The sequence below is a fragment of the Portunus trituberculatus genome, chromosome 4 (genome assembly GCF_017591435.1).
Source record: "Portunus trituberculatus isolate SZX2019 chromosome 4, ASM1759143v1, whole genome shotgun sequence".
NCBI classification, from domain to species: Eukaryota; Metazoa; Arthropoda; class Malacostraca; order Decapoda; family Portunidae; genus Portunus; species Portunus trituberculatus.
The window spans coordinates 8,351,205-8,373,034 of NC_059258.1; the positions used below are offsets into that span (position 1 = coordinate 8,351,205).

At 40.6% G+C, this 21,830-nt stretch overlaps 1 protein-coding gene across 3 annotated transcripts in view; it reads right to left on the reverse strand.

Annotated features, from left to right (window-relative positions):
• LOC123510818 overlaps nt 1-21,830 on the reverse strand; it is a 227,456-nt gene that overhangs the window by 190,804 nt on the left and 14,822 nt on the right. For 2 of the 3 annotated variants that reach the window (XM_045266248.1, XM_045266242.1), the window contains exons 3-6: nt 12,767-12,942; nt 12,081-12,165; nt 6,771-6,857; nt 5,824-5,933 (exon numbers count right to left, since the gene is read on the reverse strand). In XM_045266248.1, coding sequence (XP_045122183.1) covers nt 12,099-12,165; nt 12,767-12,942 — 243 coding nt within the window. In that variant the 3' untranslated portion in view covers nt 5,824-5,933; nt 6,771-6,857; nt 12,081-12,098. The remainder of the gene's footprint in view (nt 1-5,823; nt 5,934-6,770; nt 6,858-12,080; nt 12,166-12,766; nt 12,943-21,830) is intronic. The other variant, XM_045266258.1, reaches the window with a different exon arrangement.

Below are 21,830 nucleotides of genomic sequence, written 5' to 3' on the forward strand. Positions count from 1 at the left end.
ATGGAAGAAACTTAAGAAAAACAGTGATGTATTATCAAGGGAAGTCTACAAAACAGCAAGGAATAGATATGTTGAAGTAAGGAGAACAGCACAGAAGGAATATGAACAGAGGGTGGTGGAAAACTGTGATAGTGACCCAAAAATGTTTTACAAATTCATTAATGGAAAACTAAATAAAAGGGAGGCAATAGAAAAGGTAAAAACGGGAAAGAAGTATATCAAGATGCTGGAGATATAGCTGAAATTTTGAACGACAACTTTTGCAAAGTGTTTACAAAGGAGGAGCATTTTATGGGAGGAAGGCCTAGGGAAATAAAGCAAATGCAGGACATCATGGTTACTAAGGAAGATGTAAGGAAAATTATAAGCAATATGGATATTAATAAATCAATGGGGCCTCATGGCATATCTGGGAAGTTGCTATATGAATGTAAGGATCAATTGTTGAACCCTGTATTTGATATTGTGGAAACCTCCATACGAATAGGATTAGTCCCGAAAGAGTGGAAAAGAGCTGACATTGCGCCTATATATAAGAATGGTAGTAGAATGGAACCACTAAATTATAGACCAGTATCGTTGACTAGTATATTGTGCAAGGTATGTGAAGAAGTAATTAAAGATTGGTTTAATGCAAGGTGTGCCAAGGCAAAGGAGAAAAGAGATGGAGCATGGAAAAGGTGGAGGAGAAATAGGAATCCAATAAACAAGGAAAACTTCAAGGCAGCGAGAAATGAATATGTTAAGGTGAGGAAGGAAGAGGAAAAGAACTTCGAAAAAGATATTGTCGAAAAATGTAAGAAGCAACCAAAATTGTTCTATAGATTCATAAATGGAAATATTAGGCAAAAAGAAACAATAGAAAGGTTAAAAGGAGAGAACAGGATGGTGGAAGACCCAAAAAGTATGGCAGAACTATTAAATAAAAAATTCCAGGAGGTCTTTACTAAAGAATCCAAATTTGAGAGGCCACAGGGTAATAGAGAGACAATCTATATGAAAGAGATTAAAGTAACCAAGCTTGAAATAAAAGAGTTAATGAAGGAACTGGATGAAGAGAAGGCAATGGGACCGGATGAAGTCTCAGGCAGAATACTGAAAGAATGTAGGAAGAACTAGCAAGCCCTATATACAACATCATAAAATGCTCAATAGAAAATGGAACAGTGCCAGTAGAATGGAAAAGAGCTGAGGTGGTTCCCATATATAAGAGCGGAAGGAAAGAAGAACCTTTAAATTACAGACCGGTATCACTAACTAGTGTAATATGCAAGATGTGTGAAAGAATAATAAAGAAACAATGGATTGAGTTCCTTGAAGACAACAAATTAATATCAAATAGCCAATTTGGTTTTAGAAAAGGACGGTCTTGTGTAACTAATTTATTGAGTTTCTATTCTAGAATAGTTGATAGAGTACAAGAGAGAGAGGGATGGGTTGACTGCATCTATTTGGATTTAAAAAAGGCGTTTGACAAAGTGCCACACGCAAGATTACTGTGGAAGTTAGAGGAGATGATTGGAGGAGTAAAGGAAGCACATTGAGATGGATAGAAAATTATTTGAGGGGGAGAGAAATAAGGACGGTAGTTAAAGATATGAAGTCCAAGTGGAGAGCAGTAGAAAGCGGAGTGCCACAGGGGTCAGTATTGGCACCAGTACTTTTCCTCATTTATATTAACGACATGCCAGAAGGAGTGAACAGCTACATAAATTTCTTTGCGGATGATAAGAAACTGTGCAGAATTATAAAGCAAAAGGAGGATTGTGAAATACTGCAAGAAGACCTATATAAGATCTGGGAATGGAGTAAGAAGTGGGAAATGGAATTCAATGTGAACAAAAGCCATGTCATGGAAATGGGAAAGAGTGAAAGACGACCTGTGGGAATCTATAAGATGGGAGATGGAGTAGAACTGGAGAAAGTCAAAAAGGAAAAGGACTTAGAAGTGACGATGGAAGAAAACAATCAACCAGTAAGCCATATTGATAGAATTTTTAGAGAAACATATAATTTGCTGAGGAATATTGGAGTAGCATTTCACTACATGGACAAAGAAATGATGAAGAAATTGATAAATACTATAATAAGACCCAGATTGGAATATGCAGGAGTAGTGTGGACCCCTCATAAAAGAAACACATAAGGAAATTGGGAGGCTACAAAAATGGCTACAAGAATGGTCCCAGAACTTGAAGGGATGACATATGAGGAGAGACTAAAGGCTATGGATCTACCAACCTTGGAACAAAGAAGGAGAGAGGAGACCTGATACAAGTCTATAAATTGATCAACGGAATGGACCAAGTGGATAATGAGAAACTGATCCTGAGAGAAGAATATGACACCCGAAGCACAAGATCGCATAGTAAAAAGCTGAGAAAGGGAAGATGTCTGAGAGATATTAAAAAATATAGTTTCCCGCAGAGATGTATTGAGACGTGGAACAGTTTAGATGAAGAAGTAGTGTCTGCAAGGAGTGTGCACACTTTCAAAGTAAGATTGGATAAGTGTAGATATGGAGACGGGGCCACACGAGCATAAAGCCCAGGCCCTGTAAAACTACAACTAGGTAAATACAACTACGTAAATACACAGAAGTAAGGAAAAAAATAATGAAAGGTCAGAGAAGGCATTTTTTTTTTTTTTTTTTTTTTTTTTGGAAAATTCTAGGAGACAGGATAAGGAAACGGTATATAGAAAAGAAGGAAGAGGAAAAATTTAAGCAAGTTTAACTAAAAGTGATAAGAGCAAGAGATTAAAAATGATGTATACAATAATAGAAGGGGTTTTATCAAGTAAATTAAAATTAAGAGATTACATAAAGAAAGAAGAACCGGATATTTTATGACTGGCTGAAACAAAACTAAATGAGGCAATCAAAATAAACTTGGACAATAGGTATAATGTATGGAGGAGAGACAGAGGAGGTAAAGGAGGAGGAGAAGTCATGATAATGTTAATGAAGGAGATAGTGATAAACCAAGTGGAATGTGGGGAGGGAAAATCAGAAGTACTGCATATTAAAAAAAAAGTTAACAATCATTGGAACATATGTGCCACCAAAAACAAATTCATGGACCAATCAAGAATACAAATGTAAACAAGATAGATGACACAATAAGGAGTATAATGAGAGTCATTAAAGAAAAGGGAAAAGTGATATTGGTAGGAGATTATGAAAGTGGTATGGGAGCAAGATTCCTGAATTTAACGATAGATAATATGATGGACCAAAGAGTACAGGAAAACACAAGATTCAGAGGAAACAATGAGCCGGTGAGATTGGACCTGGTTTTTACGAGGGGTATATAAATGAACAAATGAACGATGACATAAGATAAAAATGCCCATTGGGAAAGAGTGACCATGTAATATTAGAAATGGATATACAAGAGGGAAAGGAAGATAGAGGCAAATCATACAAAGAAGACCGATTAAATTACAGAAAGGCTGATATTGAGAATCTCAAGAGCTATTTCAAAAACGTTAACTGGGAGAAGGATAAGTCAGAGAGGGTGCAAGAGAAATATAACTTATTTTTGGAAATATACAAAACAAGAGTCAGGAAATATGTCCCGAAATATAGACCTAAAGAAGGAAAGAAAGATTGGTTTAATGCAAGGTGTGCCAAGGCAAAGGAGAAAAGAGATGGAGCATGAAAAAGGTGGAGGAGAAATAGAAATCCAGTAAATAAGGAAAACTTCAAGACGGCGAGAAATGAATATGTTAAGGTGAGGAAGGAAGAGGAAAGGAACTATGAAAAGGACATTGTCGAAAAATGTAAGGAGCAACCGAAATTGTTCTACAGATTCATAAATGGAAAAATTAGGCAAAAAGAAACAATAAAAAGGTTAAAAGGAGAGAACAGGATGGTGGACAACCCAAAAAGTATGGCAGAACTGTTAAATAGTAAATTTCAGGAGGTCTTTACTAAAAAATCCAAATTTGAAAGCCACAGGGTAATAGAGAGACTGTCTATATGAAAGAGATTAAAGTAACCAAGCTTGAAATAAAAGAGTTAATGAAGGAATTGGATGAGGAGAAGGCAATGGGACCGGTTGATGTCTCAGGCAGAAAACTGAAAGAATGTAGGGAAGAGCTAGCAAGTCCTATATACAACATCATAAAATGCTCAATAGAAAATGGAACAGTACCAGTAGAATGGAAAAGAGCTGAGGTGGTTCCCATATGTAAGAGCGGAAGGAAGGAAGAACCTCTAAATTACAGACCGGTATCACTAAATAGTGTAATATGCAACATGTGTGAAAGAGTAATAAAGAAATAATGGATCCAGTTCCTTGAAGACAATGAATTATTATCAAATGGCCAATTTGGTTTTAGAAAAGGTCGGTCGTGTGTAACAATTTACTGATTTTATACTCTAGAATAGTTGGTAGATTACAAGAGAGAGAGGGATGAGTTGACTGTATTTGGATTTAAAAAAGGCATTTGATAAAGTGCCACATGAAAGATATCTGTGGAAGTTAGAGGAGAAGGGTGGCTTAAAAGGAAGCACATTGAGATGGATGGAAAATTATTTGAGGGTGAGAGAAATAAGGACGGTAGTTAAAGATATGAAGTCCAAGTGGAGAGCAGTAGAAAGCAGAGTGCCACAGGGGTCAGTATTGGCGCCAATACTTTTTCTCGTATATATATAAACGACATGCCAGAGGGAGTGAATACTACATAAATCTGTTTGTGGACGATGCAAAACTGTGCAGAGTCATAAAACAAAAAGAGGGTTGTGAAATACTGCAGGAAGACTTAAACAAGATCTGAGAATGGAGTAAAAATTGGGAGATGGAATTCAATGTGGACAAAAGCCATGTCACGGATATGGGAAAGAGCGAAAGACGACCCGTGGGAATCTATAAAATGGGAGATGGAGTAGAACTGGAGAAAGTAAAAAGGAAAAGGACTTGGGAGTGACGATGGAAGAAAACACTGAACCGGTAAGCAATATTGATAGAATTTTCAGAGAGACATAATTTGCTAAAGAATATTAGATTAGCATTTCACTACATCGACAAAGAAATCGATAAGTACTATAGTTAGACCCAGATTGGAATATGAAGGAGTAGTGTGGACCCCCAACAAAAAGAAACATGTAAGGAAGTTGGAGAGAGTACAAAAATGGCTATAAGAATGGTTCCAGAATTTGAAGGGATGTCATATGAAGAGAGACTAAAGGCTATGGATCTACCAACCCTGGAACAGAGAAGGGAGAGAAATACCAGAGCTATTTGGCAAACACGGAAGATCAAAACAATGTTCTTTTCCTTCCTAACCACGAAATAAAAAAAGGAGAGAAAAAAAAAATCCATCCTGCGGTAGTTAGGTCTTGGGGATCTGATACAAGTTTATAAATTGAGCAAGGGAATGGACCAAGTGGATAATGAGAAACAGATCCTGAGAGAAGAATACGACATTCGAAGCATGAGATCGCTTAGTAAAAGGCTGAGGAAAGGAAGATGTCTGAGAGATGTTGAAAAATATAGATTCCCGCAAAGATGCGTTGAGACGTGGAACAGTTTGAGTGAAGAAGTGGTGTCAGCAACGAGCATGCATAGTTTTAAAGAAAGATTGGATAAGTGTAGATATGGAGAAGGAGCCACACGAGCATAAAGCCCAGGCCCTGTAAAACTACAACTAGGTAAATACACACTACAGAAATGCCTTTAGTGTCAATAGATGCAACAGTTTGGTGGTGGTGGTGGTGGTGGTGGTGGTGGTGGTGGTGGTGGTGGTGGTGGTGGTGGTGGCAGAAGCAAAGATAATGATGATGATGATGATGATGATGATGATGGTGGTGGTAATTACATCTGTGCTTGGTCTGGTTTGGAGTCACTGGCCATCCTGAAGAGCAGTCTGCGCCAACAAGAGCTGACCTTCTCACACTCCAGTCCTGTCAGCCACATCAACTTGCCGTCCTGGGAAACACACCATTACTTCACTGTCTGTCCCTGCACTGTGCTAACCCCTTCACTGCCATCACCCACTGCCCTACTCATTCATTCACTGCCAATTTGTCTTCAAATGCCCAAAACTATGCCAAACTGTCTTCAAATACCCTAAAAAACATGCCAAGCCATCTTAAAATGTCAGAAAAACATGCCAAAATGAACCAAAACTGTGGCTAACTCTTGAAATGTCCTAAAAAAAACTTGCCAAACTATCATCAAATACCCTAACAAACATGTCAAACTGTCTTAAAATGACCAAAAGCCATGGCAAGCTGTCTTAAAATGGTCTGAAAACAAGATAGAGGAGAACGAGGGGACCTAATAACAATGTATAAGATAGTAAATGATATTGAAAAGATAGACAAAGAAGACCTGGTGCTGTTGGCAGAAGAGGATGGAAGGACAAAAGGACATGAAAAGAAGATCAGGATGAGGCAGTGTGTGAAGGATGTTGGAAAATACAGTTTTCCACACAGAATGGTGGAAAAATAGAATGCATTGGATAATGGAATTGTTGTAGGACATAGTGTGCATAACTTTAAAGAAAAATTAGATAAATGGAGATATGGAGACAGGACACTATGAGCTTCGCTCGAACCCTGTACACAATCCCACATTCACACTACTAGGTATCTGAGCCTCCAATAAAAGGAGATAATACCCTGTCCCCATTTTCTGGAGGTCATTCACACAGCTTGGACAGTTTCTGACCCGAGTGAGTTCCCTTCAAGCTGACGCCCTCCTATCACGCCTGCTTATTTCACAAACAATTACTTGCAATATATTCAAGTATAATAATCTTACTTCCATCAGACATAGGGAACTTGTCATCTGTACCCATCCCAGGTGATGTTCCTTGTGAGGATGGACCAGCCTCCAGTTAAGCACCACCTGCCAAAAACAGACATCTTAACCCTTTGACGCCTGGCGGGATCTACGGTTCCCAGCTTATATTTATGGCCGTAGAATTTTTATGGTTGTATGCAAGGTGACGAAAGACCTGTGGGGTATTCAGTTCCCTCACAGTGATGGACTGGATTGCGAATCCAGCAACTTCAGCAACATCGTGGCGCACAATAACACAAGCAGAAGACCTTTTCTGGGAAGTGATCACGCCTCCATTTCTCCTCACTTTTAGACCCTCCTCTACTAATGCAATGGTGAGTTACATCGTGATACTTTGCCAGTTTTATCTTTAGTGTGTCAGGAACACACAGAATGTACAAAACTATGCATATACATGTTAGCTTCTGTTCTGCAGTTGAAAACATAGATGGGTATCTCAATTCCCGACAGGAAGCCCGTTGTCATTTAGGGTAATATGTAGAATTTGAAACTGCGAAAGGATTATAAATTACGAACGTAGGAAATCGCGTATTGGTACCTAGCATATTTTCATGTGTTTTGAGTAATAATTGAGAATGGTGAGTGCCAAAGAATCTTTTACCAGTGCCAAATTATTACCAGACAGTGCCAAAATATTATCTAAGAATTATTGAATGTTTTTTATGCTACTTTCTTCCCTTACCAATTTTTTTTTCCTTTGGATGGTGTTTCAGTATAGTTACCCATACATTGTGATATAGAAAACACGAGTAGGCTTACTGTATCGTAAAAATAAATTACTCTATAGGGGTAACTCTTGTATTGAGTATGATACAACATGCAGTAGACATAGTACATTACTTAGCTATAAAATACATGTATAGCTTGCAGTGTGTGTGTGTGTATTTACCTAGTTGTAGTTTTACAGGGCCTGGGCTTTATGCTCGTGTGGTCCTGTCTCCATATCTACACTTATCCAATTTTTCTTTAAAACTATGTACACTCTTTGCTGACACCACTTCCTCACTCAAACTGTTCCAAGTCTCAACACATCTTTGCGGGAAACTAAATTTTTTAACATCTCTCAGACATCGTCCCTTCCTTAGTTTCTTACTATGCGATCTTGTGCTTCTAAAGTCATATTCTTCTCTCAGGATCAGTTTCTCATTATCCACTTCATCCATTCCGTTCATCAATTTATAAACTTGTATCAGATCCCCTCTCTCTCTTCTCTGCTCCAAGGTTGGTAAATCTATTGCCTTTAGTCTCTCCTCATATGCCATCCCTTTAAATTCTGGAACCATTCTTGTAGCCATTTTTTGTAGTCTCTCTAATTTTCTTATGTGTTTCTTTTTATGGGGAGTCCACACAACTCCTGCATATTCATATCTAGGTCTTATTTTAGTAATTATCAATTTCTTCATCATTTCCTTGTCCATATAGTGAAATGCTACTCCAATATTCCTTAGCAAATTATACGTCTCTGAAAATTCTATCAATATGGCTTACCGGGTGATTATTTTCTTCCATTGTCACTCCCAAGTCCTTTTCCTTTTTTACTTTTTCTAGTTCTACTCCATCTCCCATCTTATACATTCCCACTGGTCGTCTTTCACTTTTTCCCATTTCCATGACATGGCTTTTGTCCACATTGAATTCCATCTCCCATTTTTTGCTCCATTTCCAGATCTTGTTTAAGTCTTCCTGTAGTATTTCACAATCCTCTTTTTGTTTAATGACTCTGCACAGTTTCACATCGTCCGCAAACAGATTTATGTAGCTGTTCACTCCCTCTGGCATGTCATTTATATATACGAGAAAAAGTATTGGTGCCAATACTGATCCCTGTGGCACTCCGCTGTTTACTGTTCTCCACTTGGACTTCATATCTTTAACTATCGTCCTTATTTCTCTCCCCCTTAAGTAATTCTTCATCCATCTCAATGTGCTTCCTTTTAAGCCACCCTTCTCCTCTAACTTCCATAGTAATCTTTCATGTGGCACTTTATCAAAAGCCTTTTTTAGATCTAAATAAATACAGTCAACCCATCCCTCTCTCTCTTGTACTCTATCAACTATTCTAGAGTAGAAACTCAATAAATTTGTCACACATGACCGACCTTTTCTAAAACCAAATTGGCTATTTGATAATATTTTGTTGTCTTCAAGAAACTCAATCCATTGCTTCTTTATTACTTTTTCACACATCTTGCATATTACACTAGTTAGTGATACCAGTCTGTAATTTAAAGGTTCTTCCTTCCTTCCGCTCTTATATAAGGGAACCACCTCAGCTCTTTTCCACTCCACTGGCACTGTTCCATTTTCTATTGAGCATTTTATGATGTTGTATATTGGACTTGCTAGTTCTTCCCTACATTCTTTCAGTATTCTGCCTGAGATTTCATCCGGTCCGATTGCCTTTTCCTCATCCAATTCCGTCATCAACTTTTTTATTTCAAGCTTGGTTACTTTAATCTCTTTCATATAGACAGTTTCTCTATTACCCTGTGGTCTTTCAAATTTGAATTCCTTAGTAAAGACCTCCTGAAATTTACTATTTAACAGTTCTGTCATACTTTTTGGGTCTTCCACCATTCCGTTTTCTCCTTTTAACCTTTCTATTGTTTCTTTTTGTCTTATTTTTCCTTTTATGAATCTATAGAACAATTTTGGTTGTTCCTTAAATTTTTCGACAATGTCCTTTTCATAGTTCTTTTCTTCTTCCTTTCTCACCTTAGCATATTCATTTCTTGCTGTTTTGAAGTTTTCCTTATTTTCTGGATTTCTGTTTCTTCTCCACCTTTTCCATGCTCCATCTCGTTTCTCCTTTGCCCTAGCACATCTTGCATTAAACCAATCTTTCTTTCCTTCTTCTTTAGGTCTATATTTCGAAACATATTCCCTGACCCCAGTTTTGTATATTACCAAAAATAAGTTATATTTCTCTTGAACCGTTAATGAGTTTTCCATCTCCTCCCAGTTTACGTTTTTAAAATAGTTCTTGAGATTCTCAACATCAGCCTTTCTGTAATTTAATCGGTCTCCTTTGTATGATTCATCTCTATCTTCCTTTCCTTCTTCTATATCCATCTCTAATATTACATGGTCACTCTTTCCCAATGGGCACTTGTATCTTATATCATCGTTAATTGGTATATCCCTTGTAAAAACTAGGTCTAATCTTGCCGGCTCATCGTTTCCTCTGAATCTTGTGTTTTCCTTTACTCTTTGGACCATCAAATTATCTATCATTAGGTTCAGGAATCTATGTCCCCAGGCTTCTTCCCCCATACCACTTTCATAATTTTCCCAGTCTACCTCCTTACAGTTGAATCTCCTACCAATATCACTTTTCTCCTTTCCTTAATGATTCTTGTAAGACTCCTTATTGTGTCATCTATCATATCTCTATATTCTTGGTTAGTCCATGAGTTTGTTTTTGGTGGCACATATGTTCCAATGATTGTTAACTCCTTTTTGTTAATATGCATCTTAACATACAGTATTTCTGATTTTCCTTCCCCAAACTCCACTTGATTTACCACTATCTCCTTCCTTAACATCATCATGACTCCTCCTTCTCCTTTACCCACTCTCACATTCCTCCATATATTATACCTTTTATCTATGTCTATTTTTATTGCCTCATTTAACTTTGTTTCCACCAGGCATACAATATCTGGTTCTTCTTTCTTTATGTAATCTCTTAATTCTAATTTAGTAGAAAAAATCCCATCCATGTTTGTATACATCATTTTTAATCTCTTGTTCTTATAATTTTTAGTTAAACTTGCTCCATTTTTTTCTCTTCTTTCTCTTTTATATACCATTTCCTTATCCTGTCTCCTATAATTCTCCAAAAAAATGCCTTCTTCTCCTCCTCTGACCTTTCATTATTTTTTTCTCTTGCTTCTGCCACCAGTTCATTGTGTCTCTTCCTTTCCTCCTCGTTTCTATGTTTCTTTATATATATATCTTTGCAACCTTCTGTTTCTCTGAGTTCTGTCTGGGTGTGAGGCACACACATGCATGGGTAAAGATGATGATATGGTAAGTAAGAAGGAGAATGCCTTGTTTACAATGATGAGTGGCTGCAGTAGTGAAGGGGATAATTACAACAATAGCAGGAAAGTTGGCTCTATTAGCAAGGATAATGTGACACACAGGAAGTGGGCACTGTGCCTAAAATGTGGGTAGTGAGTGATGAACAAAATGTAAAACTAGAGATGTGGATGAATCTTTTTGTCTTTCATGTTAAATTTTAGGGACATGCATGCTTGATAGTAGAGGTTGAACCTCCTTAATCTGGTATTCTTTCATCCGGCAAAATTTTTGTGTGCCGGAAATTTTGAATTGGCCAGAGTAATTTGCCGGACCACCGCTAGGACGCAGTGGCGCTGTACTGTGTTTTGGAACCCGGGCATTCTGGGTCAAATTTGGATCAGGGACCACGCTGCCGCTCATTGCAAGCATCACCCACCCAGGTGCATAAACTTTTTATTTCTGTAACATTTGCCCCTAAACATGGCTTCCAAGCGACCGGGAAGTGATTGTGTTGTGTGTGAACCCCCCAAAAAAAGGGCGAACATATGACAATATCAGTGCAACAGAAAGTGGACCTATTTAGGAAGCTAGATAAAGGTGTTTCAGTGCGGATTCTATGCCAACAGTACAACATTGGCACATCAACCGTCTATGATATAAAAAAAAAAGAAAAAAATGAAGAATCAACTTCTCAAGTTTTACAGTGAGTGTGAGAGCAAGAAGAATATGGAGGCTCATAGAACACTTAAGGAGGATAAAAGCAGTGATTTAGACAATGCTCTCATACAGTGGTTTAAGCTTCGGCGCGCTGGTAACGTCCCTGTGTCCGGCGAGATGATAATGGCGAGGGCAAAAATTTTCCATGCTGAACTTAATTTTACAACGTGTTTTTCTATATACTTCTGCATGTACAACTATCATATATCAAAACAATGTTACAGCTACACTTGTATAATGCAGGGTAAGTATACAGAGGGTGTTTTGTGGACCACATATAGTTCGGAATTTTCCATGGTCCGGCAAGTCTAAGGTCCGGTGGTTGCCAGATTTGGTAGGTTCAACCTGTAGTGTGTTTTTAACTTTAAATTTAAAACTGAGGACTCCATGTAATACATCATTATCACTGCACACAGTGTGTGAGTGTGGAAGAGAGCATTAGAAAGAAGGGAAATATGGATGGAAGGAAGTAGTATAGATCAGAAGCAGCAGCTAGGTATGAGCAATGTCAACACTCCAGCTCACCTCTGACATGCCAACACTCTAGAGAGTTTTGTCGCAGGCAATGGGTGGCTGCTCAATCACCCCCAGTCCCTCCATGAAGCACCTGCTGATCAAAGTAAAAGAGTGAAGATAAAGTTGTGAACCAGAAGTGTTATGATGGAAACAAGAATATTTAAATATATATGAAATTAAAATCCATAAAAAAAAACCTTAAGCAATAGAAAATATACAAAAAGTTTTCATACTTACTATACAACTTTTGTCACCAGAATATAACAGGCAAAAATCTTAGAATTACAAGACGAGTACACAGCAGAAGTATTAGAAAGGTGATTAAAAGCACAGCATTGCATCAATGAAAAGAATGTATGCCTGACACCAGCACCATTAGTTTTCATTTAAAATTTCCTTCCATTCAACAAACAGATAAAATGATATTACTAGGTAAATCAAGATTCATATTTAGAAATGCACTGCTCTCATCAAAGCCATTTTCAAAAGCCGCAGAGATGATTAGTTAGGTTCTTAAGGGATTCCTACTGTTAATAACCTAATAATCATGTAAATTTGTCATTAGTCCTGAAAAAAATACCTTAAAAACTGGTGTAACCTCAACAAGTCTTTCAAAATAGTGAAGATGTGTTACATAAGTATATTGGAATATCGTCACAACACTTGAATGAGAGAGTCTGAGGAGGAATAAGTACCTGGAGGCCTCACTGCATAAGAGGACCTCAGTTTGGGTGGCAGTGGTGTTCTGGGGCAGTTGCTTGGACGGATTGTGGCCGTTCGGAGTCGAGGGTTGCTGGGGTGATGCACATGGCTCATTGAGGGCCTCTACAAGTAGCACTGCCTCATACCCAGGTGGGTTATTCTCACCTCCCTGCCAAAGACAACAAGCATTGGAGGTGTTGGTGAATGTTTCTTCTTACTAATTGTATTTCTAAAGGATTGAATCATGCTCACAATCTCCCGTCTTTCAGAGTTACCCAATTTGTCACACTTTATTTATCTTTAATGTTATGAATGCTTTAATGTCCTAGCAGGCATAAATTTGATGAGAATTAGATTTAGACAATTCAAGAAAAAAAGACAAGAAACAAATGTTTAATTGCAGAGTTGAGGCTGACAGTTTAACCTTGAACCCTCGTGTACCCTCTATCACGTGTGTTATCTCTCCCTCCTAGACTCTTGCCTAACTCCATGCCTCACTGCCATGCTTCTCCACCCTTTGTCTATATCATAAGACTACTATGATCTTTTTAAACACTGTTTTTTCTCACTAATTTCATCCTCACAACTATACATCTCGTAACTCTTACATTAACACTATTACAAAAGATTTTGTTTACAAAGATATAAAACTGGACAAGATGAACAATAATTACTTCACAGTATTATTATTTCACTTCAACACACTAATAACAACTCAGTGTCCAGTTCAATCGTTAAATGTCAGATTGCCATAACGCTGCTGATGGCTTCTTCCGAACCATCATATCAAAAAGTTCACGGAAATAAGCTAAAATGAATTGCCAATCATTTTGTTTAATTTTCCTTCAGGATGTCAATAGATCACGTAGGGATGCCACAGAATGCCTGACTTTTCATCTTTCTAAGATCTGGGATTAGGGCAGAGAAAATTTAATAGTGTTCAGTGCCCTATAAACTCAATTCTTCCATCTATCAACTTGAAACAACCTTCCAGACAACTATCCCCTCTTCTTCAATGACACACAGCTGTCTCCCTCTTCCATACTGAATATCCTCGGTCTGTCCTTTAGTCATACTCTTAACTGGAAACTTCACATCTCATCTCTTGCTAAAACAGCTTCTATGAAGTTAAACGTTCTGAGGCGTCTCTGCTAGTTTCTCTCGCCCTTCCAACTGCTCACTCTATATAGGGGCCTTATCCGTCCCTGTATGGAGTACTCTTTGCATGTTTGTGGGGATTCCAGTCACACACTTTTACTAGATAGGGAGGAATCATAAGCTTTTCGTCTCATCAACTCCCCTCCTCTGACTAACTGTCTTCAGCCTCTTTCTCACCACCGAAATATTGCATCTCTTTCTATCTTTTAATGCCATTTTCATGCTAACTCTTCTACTGATCTTGCTAACTGCATGCCTCCCCTCCTCCTGCAGCCTTGCTGCACATGGCTTTCTTCTTCCTCTCATCCCTATATCTGACCAACTCTTTAACACAAGAGTTAACCAGTACTCTCAATCATTCATACCTTCCACTGGTAAACTCTGGAATTCCCTGCATCTGTATTTCCAACTTCCTAAGACTTTTCTTCCTTTAAGAGGGAGGTATTGAGGCATTTGCTCCCTAATTTTGGCTGCCATTTTTCTCTTTGTAGAGAGCCAGCACTAAAGTGGGCCTTTTTTTACCTTGGCTGGCTTGGCTGGTTCTCTTCCCTTCATAAAGAGGTTCAGTCATAACGATCCTGATGGCTTCTTCCAAACACTCATCATGAAAAGTTTAGGGGAATCAACCAAACTGAATTGACGATATTTTTGCTTTATTTTCCACTACACATTTGGACAAGTGTCTGTCGACCTTTTCTGTAAAACTAACCCAAATGGTCATTGACTGTGATCTCCTAGCCTGTCCTCACCTGCTCTCTCCCTCCAAAGACACAAAAGGATGACTGATGTGGGGGAAAGAAAAGGAGGCAACACAGGTAGTAGGGATTAACTCTCTCTCTCTCTCTCTCTCTCTCTCTCTCTCTCTCTCTCTCTTTGGGATCTATGACTAGGCACTAATGAGAATCAATATGTTTGATAATCATAAAACACTATATTATTAGTGCAAAAAATGATATCATCCCTCACATCATCAATGTTCTACCACCATCTTGGAATCTCCCATTTTCTTCCTTTAAGTTGATTGGAAAACTTACTCTTGATAGGGCAGACACTATGCATGCTGTTTCTTACACGACCGTGTTCAATTTAACCCAGTCTTACCCTACTACCATAGTCCACACATGAATATCTTTAATCAGCCTTGGGAAAACTCATAAGTTTGCTTCTTATTAGATATAATAGCAGTAATGACCACTACCATAATTATAAGACAGATAGTGAAGTGAGGACACAGTTACTGGAACACTCTCCAGATGAGTAATATCTAATTAATGATTCTGAAAAAAGAGATAAGAGACAGTGAAACAAAGTAGTGTAGCAAACCTCTCAGCACTTGACGATTCTGTCTGGGTGTGAGGCGCACATATGCATGGGTAAAGATGATGATATGGTATGGAAGAAGGAGAATGCCTTGTTTACAATGATGAGTGGCTGCAGTAATGAAGGGGATAATTACAACAATAGCAAGAAAGTTGGCTCTATTAGCAAGGATAATGTGACACACAGGAAGTGTGCACTGTGCCTAAAATGTGGGTAGTGAGTAATGAACAAAATGTAAAACTAGAGATGTGGATGAATCTTTTTGTCTTTCATGTTAAATTTTAGGGACATGCATGCTTGATAGTACAGGTTGAACCTCCTTAATCTGGTATTCTTTCATCCGGCAAAATGTTTGTTTGCCGGAATTTTTGAATTGGCCGGAGTGATTTGCCGGACCACCGCTAGGACGCAGTGGCGCTGTACTGTGTTTTGGAACCTGGGCATTCTGGGTCAAATTTGGATCAGAAACCACGCTGCCGCTCATTGCAAGCACCACCCACCCAGGTGCATAAACATTTTTTTTCTGTAACATTTGCCCCTAAACATGGCTTCCAAGCGACCAGGAAGTGATTGTGTTGTGTGTGAACCCCCCCAAAAAAAGGGTGAACATATGACAATATCAGTGCAACAGAAAGTGGACCTATTGAGGAAGCTAGATAAAAGTGTTTCAGTGCGGATTCTATGCCAACAGTACAACATTGGCTCATCAACCGTCTATGATATAAAAAGAAAGAAAAAGAGAGAGAGAGAATCAACTTCTCAAATTTTACAGAGAGAGAGAGAGACAAGAGAGAGAGAGAGAGAGAGAGAGAGAGAGAGAGAGAGAGAGAGAGAGAGAGAGAGAGAGAGAGAGAGAGAGAGAGAGAGAGAGAGAGAGAGACAGAGAGAGAGAGAGAGAGAGAGAGAGAGAGAGAGAGAGAGAGAGAGAGAGAGAGAGAGAGAGAGAGAGAGAGAGAGAGAGAGAGAGAGAGAGAGAGAGAGAGAGAGAGAGAGAGAGAGAGAGAGAGAGAGAGAGAGAGAGAGAGAGAGAGAGAGAGAGAGAGAGAGAGAGAGAGAGAGAGAGAGAGAGAGAGAGAGAGAGAGAGAGAGAGAGAGAGAGAGAGAGAGAGAGAGAGAGAGAGAGAGAGAGAGAGAGAGAGAGAGAGAGAGAGAGAGAGAGAGAGAGAGAGAGAGAGAGAGAGAGAGAGAGAGAGAGAGAGAGAGAGAGAGAGAGAGAGAGAGAGAGAGAGAGAGAGAGAGAGAGAGAGAGAGAGAGAGAGAGAGAGAGAGAGAGAGAGAGAGAGAGAGAGAGAGAGAGAGAGAGAGAGAGAGAGAGAGAGAGAGAGAGAGAGAGAGAGAGAGAGAGAGAGAGAGAGAGAGAGAGAGAGAGAGAGAGAGAGAGAGAGAGAGAGAGAGAGAGAGAGAGAGAGAGAGAGAGAGAGAGTGTACAGTGAATGAGTGGCTGCTACGGACAGACAGACAGAGGCAGGCTTTCGGATAGAAGGCATTAACTGTGACTTCTTTAGCCTAATATTGTACTAAGTATGTAATGTATAATGTACAAAACTCTGTATATCTATGTAAATTGGTATAAAAAAAAAAAAAAAAAAGAGAGAGAGAGAGAGAGATTAGTCACCTGCCGCCCACTCGGTACCCCTGGGTCATCTGACCACGTGGCCATCCTTACGACAGTGAAAGTGAGGGTGGACAGGGATGAACCGACAACGCGCACCAACTGGCTTTGGCGGCGAGCTGACTGGGAGGCACTGAGAGCTGAGCTCAGCCAGACAAACTGGGAGGATCGTCTCACTGGCACCCTTAACGAACAGGTGGAGGCCTTCACCAGTCACCTGCTGTCCCTTCAGTCAAAGTATGTGCCCTGCCAGACATATAAATCAAGACCAGGGGATCAGCCATGGTTTGGATTTCGCTGTCATGAGGCGGCGGACTTGAAGAGCAGGGCCTGGCGACGACTGAGAGCAAGCAGCACCCAAGCCAACCGTGAGTCATATAAAGCTGCCTGCCGCAACATGGCCAACGTGCAAAAAAGCCGCCATCCAAAGGTGGAAGACTGACCTGACTGCAAAGCTCTCAGGTCAGAGTGTTGGCAAGAAGGAGTGGTGGAGTAGCTTGAAGCAGCAGCAGGGCCTGGCCACGGACTCCACCATCCCCCCACTCACCACACCGAGCGGTGAGGTAGTGACGAGAGGGAGGGACAAAGCCGAGCTATTCTCCGCCCACTTCTCCACCAAAATGAGTGTTACCCACCCAAACAACATTCCACCCAGGATCCCAGTGCTAACAACTGCTGAGCTGGACAGCCTGCACATCACCATGGAGGAGGTGATGTCCCTGCTCAGCAAGACCGACACGAAGAAGGCTCTGGGACCAGACAACATCAGCCCTCACATACTGAAGCAATGTGCAGCTGAGCTCGCCACTCCACTCACCCAGCTCTACCGGGAATGCCTCACTTCCCAAACATGGCCAGCACTCTGGAAGCAGGCCAGAGTGGTGCCTGTACACAAGAAGGGTAGCAGGGCAGATCCTAAGAACTACAGGCCCATCTCTCTCCTCTCCGTGGTGGGGAAGACGCTGGAAGTCCTCATCACGAGAAAAGTCACCGCCTTCCTCGACGCCCACCACCTCCTTAACTCAAAGCAGTTTGGGTTCAGGCAGGGTAAGTCGGCCGCCGACCTGCTTCTCCTAAACTCTACGGAGTGGAGCACCGCGATAGACAGTGGGAAAGAGGTGTTCGTCGTTGCCCTGGATATCGCCGGTGCCTTTGACAGAGTGTGGTTCAAGGGAGTGGCAGCCAAACTGAGGAGCCTTGGGTGTGTGGAGGACTGCTGCACCTCCTGGAGGACTACCTTCATGGCAGAACCCTGCACACTGTTGTTGATGGCCACTCGTCCTCCCAACACCATATCAAAGCCAGCGTCCCTCAGGGCAGTGTCCTTGGGCCTCTGTTGTGGTGTGTATATTTCAATGACATACTGCAACTAGTCCCCGAGGCCAAAGCGTATGCAGACGACTGCACCCTCACCTTCATCAGCGACAGGAACCACCGGCAGAACACGGTGGACAGAATCAACGCTGTCCTGCAAGTTATTGCATCCTGGAGCTGCCGCTGGCAAATAACCCTCGCCCCTGAGAAAACTCAAGTCCTGCACATCTCCAGGCGGCGAGAAGACGCCCATCCCCCAGCCTTCTTTCTTGAAGGCAAAAGGCTGCCTTTCCAGCAGTCTATCTCCATCCTGGGGGTGGAAGTAGACGCAGGCCTAACTTTCACCACCCACGTGAGGAGGGTTGCCAGGGATGCGGCGTGGAGGCTGAGCTGTGTCCGACGCGTTGGGAAGTTGCTCGACGGTCCGGGGATAGTGTCCCTCTACAGCAGGGGTGTCAAACACGCGGCCCGCGGGCCGCATGCGGCCCGCCACACTACTATGTGCGGCCGCGCACGTCTCATATTTCAATCTTAGTTGGTCTTTTTACAGGAATGATTAAGCCAGCCAGCCCTTTGCATTTTAAAGTCATTATATAAAGATATAAAGATACTATTATATTTTTTGGGCGGTGATGTTCCTCTGTGGTATAGTAACTCCCAACCTCGTCAAGTGTGTGTGTGTGTGTGTGTGTGTCCGGCTCGCCGCCACCCGCCAACTCTCTCTCTCTCTCTCTCTCTCTCTCTCTCTCTGTGTGTGTGTGTGTGTGTTATTGTTAAAAGTATTTTTCTTAATTAAAGTAAGTGATTGCAAACACAATGTCACCAGCAGGAACTTTACCATCTGCTTCAAGTTTTCTATCGTGTTTTGTAGTGAATGAATTATTCTCATATATTTTTACGTAAATCATGTGACCATTTCGTCTCGTCGACTGCGTTCCAAAGCCAGTGACTATAGGTGACGAGAATACACGTAGTCGTACTGGCCCTGCTCCGTAATATACATGTATTAGACGTGACCATAACTCGTCATTCCTCCGTCTCACCGAGAATCGGCCTTTGACTTCAGTCCTGCTTTGTCCTTCGAGAGCGTCACAGCGTCAGATTTTGGTGTGACTCTTACTGCATATCATCTCATCATGATTTCCAAGAAGCGAACAGTTACTGAAGAACATCGTGTGATGCAGGAAAAGTGGAAAATATCTTACTTTTTTGCTGAAGTGAATGGAAAACCAACTTGTTTGATTTGCAACCAAATTATAGCGGTGTCAAAAGAATATAACATTCGGCGACATTACACAAGCACTCATGCTTCAAAGTATGATGTGTATAGTGGAAAACTTCGTGAAGAAAAAGTAAAGACGCTGGAACAGTCTCTCAAAAGGCAGCAGTCAGTGTATCAGCGTGTTCATGAAGCCAGTGACACTGCAGTACGGGCAAGTTATAGGATTACACGGGAAATAGCTGTGTCATCGAAACCATTTTCAGAAGGGGACTTTATAAAGAAATGCATGATGATGGCCGCAGAAGATATTTGCCCTGAAAAACGTAGATCATTTGCAAACATAAGCCTTTCAAGAAATACAGTTGCAGAAAGAGTAAATGAACTGTCAGAAAATCTTAATAGTCAGCTCAAAGAAAAAGTTGCTAAATTTGTAGCATTTTCTGTAGCAATCGATGAAAGTACAGACATTACTGACATAGCTCAACTAGCAGTGTTCATACGTGGTGTTGATGAAAATATGCAGGTAACTGAAGAATTTGTGGAATTAGTACCAATGAAAGGAACAACAACAGGGGATGATATATTTGTGAGTTTGACTGGTGCACTTGATAGGATAGGTGTTGACTGGAAGAAAACTGTGAGTCTGACAACAGATGGAGCATCTCAAATGGTTGGTAGAAAGGCTGGCGTGACAGCAAAGTTAAAGGAAAAACTACTCACCCTGAATTCAGACCATCAAATTCACAGTGTTCATTGCATAATTCACAGGGAAGTGCTTTGCAGTAAAATATTAAAGATGGATCACGTTATGGATGTTGTTGTCAAGGCAGTAAACTTTATACGAGCGCGAGGTCTGAACCACAGACAGTTCAACTGCCTATTGGAGGAAAGTCACTCTCACGGTCTGCCTTATCACACTGATGTTCGTTGGTTAAGCCGGGGAATTGTGCTGAAGCGCTTTTATGAATTAAGAAGTGAAATACAAAGTTTCATGCATAACAAAGGAAGAAATGTCCAGGAACTGAAAGACTATGATTGGCTTCAAGATTTAGCCTTCATGGTAGATATGACAGAACACTTGAATTTGCTCAATACAAGACTGCAAGGTCGCAATAAATTGGTGACAGACATGCATGAGTCCATTCGTGCTTTTGAGGTGAAGCTCAAACTTTTTGAACGTCAACTAGCAGCGAATAATGCTGCACACTTTCCTACACTGAAATCATTGCAAAGCACACCTGAGTTTCGTGGAATTATCAGCAGAGAAAAATACTGCAACATGATTTCCAAGTTACTGAACGAATTTGGAGAAAGATTTGCAGACTTAAAGAACCTTGAGAGTGATTTCTCGATCTTTCAAAATCCTTTCGCTGCAAATCCTGATGAGACACCAGAGGATATTCAGTTAGAACTAATTGATCTTCAGTGCGATTCTGCGTTGAAGGAAAAGTTCTCAAGTGTTGATATTGGTACATTCTATCAATATGTTGGGCCAAGATATCCTCAAATCAAATGTTTGGCATCAAAGATTATGTCAATGTTCGGCAGTACCTATGTCTGTGAGCAACTCTTCTCACTGATGAACTTGAACAAGTCTGGACTCAGGTCTCGGCTCACTAATGAACACCTCAACTCAACACTGAAAGTAGCCATTGCTCAGTCTCTGGCGCCAAACATAGACGAACTTGTACAGACCAAGAGGTGCCAAGTTTCTGGGAGCAGCACGACCAGGAACTAAGGTAAATAATGCTTCCTTTTCTTTACTGGTTTATCTTTTGGTTACGTGTGTGCAAACGCGAGTGAAGGTAGAATATATTATTATTATTATTATTATTATTATTATTATTATTATATAATTACCTATTATTATTATTATTATTATTATTATTATTATATAATTACCTATTATTATTATTATTATTATTATTATTATTATTATTATTATTATTATTATTATTATTATTATTATTAATATTATTATGGTCATACGTGATTATCTGGCCCGCACATTGAATGTGAAGGTGAAATCTGGCCCCTTGGGATAAATGAGTTTGACACCCCTGCTCTACAGGGCCCAGGTCAGGCCCGTCATGGAGTACGCTCCCCTCACCTGGTCCTCCTGCCCACCCTCCTATCTTGCCAGGCTTGACAGGATCCAGGCAAGAGTGCAGAGGATGGTGCAAATGAGGAACCAGGACCAGCAGCCCAGCTTTCAACCTCTACAGCAGCGGCGAGACGTGGCGGGCCTGTGCGTCATGTACAAGGCCCTCAGGCAACAGACTCCACACCTGGCACCACTACGCCTGCCACCCCCATCCATCCGCACACATGACACTCGAACCGCCGGCCTAATAGACCACCACTTCACTGTGACTGTGTCCTTTGCGAGGACCGAGAGTCACCTCCGTTCCTTCCTCCCTCGTTACAGCAG